The sequence below is a fragment of the Cervus canadensis genome, chromosome 28, assembly GCF_019320065.1.
Source record: "Cervus canadensis isolate Bull #8, Minnesota chromosome 28, ASM1932006v1, whole genome shotgun sequence".
NCBI lineage: Eukaryota > Metazoa > Chordata > Mammalia > Artiodactyla > Cervidae > Cervus > Cervus canadensis.
The window spans coordinates 27,720,566-27,726,565 of NC_057413.1; the positions used below are offsets into that span (position 1 = coordinate 27,720,566).

Genomic DNA, 6,000 nt, shown 5'->3' on the forward strand with positions numbered 1-6,000 from the left:
CTGGGAAGCTATATTATCAAATTGGTATTAGACAATTTATATTAATTATCAATTAATTAATTGATGGGTGTGGGAGACATGGGTTTTTTGAAAAAGTGTGTACTCCCAATGATATTTAAAAATTGGTAAGTTGATATAACTCAGTCTTTAATTATTTGGTGATATCTTTTCAGGAACGGTAAATAGGCAAAACTTGCAGTCAGCTGATTGAGAACTAAGTCTATTTCTTCCCCTCCTCCTTGTCTCTCACAGATTTGAGGATGAAAGTTATGCTGGCCAAGCTGAACCAGCTCCCCCATCAGTCCCTGAACGGCGTGTCCAGAAGGAAGGTGAGCCACCGCGTGGTCCGAGAGGAAGGCGGCAGCCGAGAAGAGGCCGCTGTGCCCGCTCCGCCCGCTCCCAGTCCCACCAGCGTCCCATCGCACGGGAACACCCGTACTCCGGGCTCTCCTGCTCAGCAGGTGTTCCTGCAGGAGAGTGCGGGCTGGAAGGGAGCCCAGGAGCAGGTGCTCAGGTACCAGCTGGCAGGCCAAGATCAGCTGCTGCTGCTCTGCCCAGACCTCAGACGAGAGAGGCAGCGTTTGCAGGGCCAGAGTCAGCTCGGCAAGGGGCACATCAGTCTAGGGCTTTCCCAGGAGAAGCCAGGCTCCTGTGGGGCCACCGAGGCATTCTGCCTCCATGCAGTACATCCGGAGGCTGTTCAGGAGCAGCTGTGATTGAGGAGGGGTGAGGACACTTGGGCTGAAAGTTATAGTGTTCAAAATATGTCTGGATCACAGTGAGCAGGGAAGATGAGGCCTGACCATTGGACTAAGAAGGGAGAATGTGTGCGTGTGTGCTCAGTCGTGTCCAACTCTTCGTGACCCGGTGGACTGTAACCCACTAGGCTTCTCTGTCCATGAGATTTTCTAGGCCAAAATACTGGAGTGGGTTGCCATTTCCTCCTCCAAGGGATCTTCCCAACCCAGGGATCAAACCTGTGCCTCTTGTGTCTCTTGCATTGGCAGGCAGATTCTTTCAGTTCAGTTCAGTTGCTCAGTCATGTCTGACTCTTTTCGACCCTATGAACCACAGCATGCCAGGCCTCCCTGTCCATCACCAACTCCCGGAGTCCACCCAAACCTATGTCCATTGAGTTGGTGATGCCATCCAATCATCTCATCTTCTGCTGTCCCCTCCTCCTCCTGCCCTCAATCTTTCCCAGCATCAGGGTCTTTTCCAATGAGTCAGCTCTTTGCATCAGGTGGCCCAAGTACTGGAGTTTCAGCTTCAACATCAGTCCCTCCAATGAACACCCAGGACTGATCTCCTTTAGGATGGACTGGTTGGATCTCCTTGCAGTCCAAGGGACTCTCAAGAGTCTTCTCCAATGCCACAGTTCAAAAACATCAATTCTTCTGTGCTCAGCTTTCTTTATAGTACAACTTTCACATCCATACATGACCACTGGAAAAACCATAGCCTTGACTAGATGGACCTTTGTTGGCAGATTCTTCACCACTATGCTATCTTGGAAGGCCAGAAGGGAGAATAGGGATTCTGAATTCTTTCTTTTCAACTTTAACATGGAAGACAGTCATATAAATGATGTAGGTTGAAACAACATCTGACATATCTTTTTTATTAACCATGAATCTTAGTTCAGTGCTAGGCAAATAATAAGTACTCAAATACTGATTTTTTTACTTGTTTTTATCTTAAGCTGGTTATTTTTTTGATTTTGCAATTTTAATAAAGGTATAATGTTGATTTATTCAAGGGCTTCCCTGATAGCTCAGCTGGTAAAGAATCTGCCTGCAACGCAAGAGACCCCAATTCGATTCCTGGGATGGGAAGATCCACTGGAGAAGGGATAGGCTCCCCACTGCAGGCTGCTTTATTATAGTAGGGGATGGTATTAAGCTTCTTCTAGGACAGGGTCCCCAACCTCCAGGTCACAGGGGTCTCCAGCCTCCTGTAAGATCAATGGCAGCATTAGATTAGAAATAAAGTGCATAATAAATGTAATGCTCTTCCATGAAATTGGTAGCAAAAGGTTTGGAGACCTCTGTTCTAGAATGATTACCCACAGTGCTTTGGGCTTCTCTTATTGAAGGGATCATGACAAAGTCTGGTTGGCTGCAGCGGTTTCTGCAGTGTTAGAGTAAAACATTTCTTTATCCTATAGGAATATTTGAAGGACAAGAGAAAACCCTGCTCTCTGGTCTATCGGAGCTTACATTCCAACCATAAGGCACTTGCCTGATTTTTTACAAACTGATTTTATTTCACAGCTTAAATTCAGTCGTTATTAGGAGCCTACTGTTGAGCAAACACATCATCTTTGCTCCTCGTGAGTATTGACACATGGAAATTATATTCTCCTGGGCTTTGCTGATATTTTAGTTAAGGACAAGGATATAAAAATAGCAAGTCTGAGTAAGGAAATGGTCCATGGGCCACAGTAATTCTTTCAATAGTTCTTTCTTATAATAACTGAGTCACATATAAAAGTGGAAGGAAACTGTATTGGGAGAACAGAGATGACCAAGTGGCCAAGTGGATTATCAGCTAACTTAATTATTAGAGAATTATTAGAGGACTGCTTTTTGGGAAAGCTAGTGCATGGGAGAGATCATATCATATGCAGCCTCTCTAGGCTTTGTGCTGAGGGTTCAGATGGAAACCATAGCAGAGGGTTAACCATGTTGATAAGTTGAGTAAGGATGTGAAAGGAAGCTTCACCTAATTCACACATTGCAGAGGGCCCATTTGTGTCCAAACTAAGTGATACTTTAAGCAAGCCCAACTGTGTATCTGGAAGATCTTTTGCACCAATGAGTGAAGCCAAGACAGCTAAGGTAAAGAAAATATCTAGAAAGAACTTGCTCTCAGCTTTTATCTAAACCAGGATTTTCCAGTCTCTGAAAAATGAAAGGGATGCCTTATGTTTGCATTAGAAAAGAGGAAGGAAAAACACTCTTCTGTGGCAGAATTTTAAATAATAATGTCCTGGAATTAGCTCCAGAGGAGGTACTACTGGCAGAAAGTCATCCTCCGAGAGCATCAGTGAGAAAGTATGTCTCGCTCTACACAAGCTGGTGGGAAAGTTCTCAATTTCTGTGTCCGTTCTTTAGATGTCTTACTGACATCTCAGACCTTAAAGCTGCCTCTGAAAGGAGGTAGGCAGCCTTCCCCAGGACATTATGCTAGATTCTCTGGGTCCTCAGAGAGCTATGCTTCTTTAGTACAAAAGCATTTGTAGTTAAGGTTTTGAGAAATATAAAAACTGCCTACTAAGGGTCTGTCTATACACTCTCCATTCACCACCTCCAGTTCCAACCTACGTGTCTTTCCTGAGGTCTATACTGTTTATCCAATTGCCTACTGAGAGTTTCCACTAGATTTATCCTTCAGATGATGGCAGAAAGTCATCATTTGAAGGCATTTGCGAGAAAGTATGTCTTCTGCCTTCCAGTATTACATTGCCTTCACACAATACATGGCATGACCTCATTCAGGCCAGAAATCTAGAAATCACTGACTTGCCTTTTTCTATCTAACCCTTCCCCAAAGTCAGCTACCAGATGTCATTTCTGCACCTTCTTTACCCTTCTCCCAGTTTCTACTATCTTCTTATCCATCCCCCAGGTACTAAGCCCTGATCTTTCTGGAAGGCAAGTTTGATCCTCTGCTTTGTTTGGGAACAGCCAGAGTTGACCTATTAATTTTATGCCACCAAAATTTAGGATCCCCAAGTCCAGAATGGATTCTTTGGACCTGAATAGCAACCAGAATTATCCAGAGTAACATGCAGGGCTCTTGCATGTGTCTTGGGATTTCAGAGTCTGGCCAGAATCCCCAACCCATAGTTAAGGCAGTCTTTTTTTTCCTCCTCTAAAATGGGAGAGTTGGGTAAATGCTAGAGGCAAAGGGAGCAGTTCTTGGTTCATATATGTCTGAAGATAAGCTGATTAGGTAAAGCCAACCCCAAACTTACTCAGACCATTAACATAGGGGACCCAGTAAATGTTTCCCAGAGTATCAAAACTTACCCTTTCTTCAAATAAGTAATTTAAAATGTCTTGTTCCTATGTAATTTCAAAGAACTTCTTGTCTCTTATTTCTTATTTTGTTTGAAGGACTCCTTTCCCCCAAGATATTGAACAAACTAAAATTCTAGACAGTTCAAAATTATTTGTAAATATTTATGGATGTTAAAGCTGAGAGGGATGATGGAAGCTGGAGTAGTTTTCATTATCTCTTGAGTTTGGGGGATTGTGTTCAGGGAAGGTACCACTCTGACAGAGCTTCATGTGTCTCTCAGAGAGAAAGCCTTGAGCAGTCTAACCAAGGTTGTATTCTGAAGCAGACTTGCCCATCTCATCACCCAAAGAGGCTGCTGAGTACCAAGAGGCTTTAGTCCTTCGGAGCCCTCCGCTTTCAGAGATTATTCAGTTGAGTGATTCCCTTCCTTCTAGCAATCTAACTCTGAATGTATAAAATTACTGTACATTGAAATGTATGCAAACCATATGCAAAATGAGTATGATGAAACTGAATGCAGATCACATACAAATGTTATTCAACCAAGCTTCTATAAAATGTCATGTACATGTCAATAAAAGTAAAGAATTTTAATTAATTCTGTCATTTAAAATTCATGCATTTATTCCATATTTTGTTTCCAGAACTTGTATTCAATGTCAATTCTGAAAGAACTATAAGCAGAAGGAATTACTGTACTGAATGTAGAACAGTTGATTTCAGCTTACACTATGTCACTGTGACCAATTACAGACATATTTGAGAGACAAACCACATTTCCAGAATGTAATTTTCTTTAAAGGGATAAAACATCTTTTTATAAAGTTAAATGAGGTTTAAATGGTCAAATATGTAGATTTGGTTGTTTACAAACATTTCTTCTACCTCAAAACAGACTGGAGATTTCTTTGCTTGGAACAATTTAAAAAAAAGAATAGATTCTGCCCATCAATCTGGTCTGTTTTGAGACAGAAGTTTTGTTTAACACATTTGTAGGACTTTCTAGAATTTACTGGAGTTTGACTTGATATCTCTGTGCATGTGTGCTCAGTCGCTAAGTCGTGTCTGACTCTGCCACTCCATGGACTGTAGCCTGCCAACCTCCTCTGTCCATGGGATTTCCCAGGCAAGAATACTGGAGCAAATTGCTATTTCCTTCTCTAGGAGATCCTCCCCATCCAGAGATCAAACCTGTGACTCTTGCATTGCAGGCATATTCTTTACCACTGAGCTACCTGGGAAGCTAATTTCTCCATATCATCCCTCATTTAAGTCTCAGAAATGATTACTCATTTATTATTATTACTATATCTTTTATTTTAAAATGAGCAGCCATAACAAGAGGAAAGAAAATCAATCTCCTTTCAAAAATGTGAGAAATAGCATTCTTCTCTCCACTTTATAATAAGCAGTTACTGAATCCTTACAATGGTGCAAGGCAAAATTGGAAAAAAATTAATGTATCTGCTTCTTTTTAAAAATTTCCTTAATTTAGTGTACATCTATCCAGTAGAATGACTGATGTAGAAAATTATTCAAGATATACCATTAGGCTAAAAAAACATAAAACAAGTTGCAAAAAATGTGTATAATGTGCTTTTACCTATAGTTGATTTATGTACAGAAAAATTATGGAGAGATAGCCAATACATATTTTAACATGAGCTACCTTTAGATAACGGAGTAGGGAATATGAGGAGATTTGTACTTCCTATTTTATATCTTTTTAAATATCAATATTTTCTTAAAATATACTACTAATAAAAATAAAATTTAGAAATATTTTCTCCATGTTTTTGTTGTCCAAAGGTTAGCAATACTCAGGCTTAGAAATTGCTTATGGGAAAAAACTTTTACAAAGAGAGAGGACACGAATATCTATGGGAGAAAGAAAGAGTGGACGGAGGAGATGAAAGGACTGGGAAGAGAGCCCAGGGAGGAATAAAAGGAAGAGTAGGGAAAATCTCTGAGTGA

General features: G+C 41.0%; 1 protein-coding gene across 7 annotated transcripts in view; it reads left to right on the forward strand.

Annotated features, from left to right (window-relative positions):
* Positions 1–942, forward strand: part of PKHD1 (PKHD1 ciliary IPT domain containing fibrocystin/polyductin) — a 429,461-nt gene extending 428,519 nt beyond the window's left edge. For all 7 annotated transcript variants that reach the window (XM_043450734.1, XM_043450737.1, XM_043450739.1 and 4 more), the window contains one exon: positions 253–942. In XM_043450734.1, coding sequence (XP_043306669.1) covers positions 253–716 — 464 coding nt within the window. In that variant the 3' untranslated portion in view covers positions 717–942. The remainder of the gene's footprint in view (positions 1–252) is intronic.
* Positions 943–6,000: the final 5,058 nt, after the last annotated feature.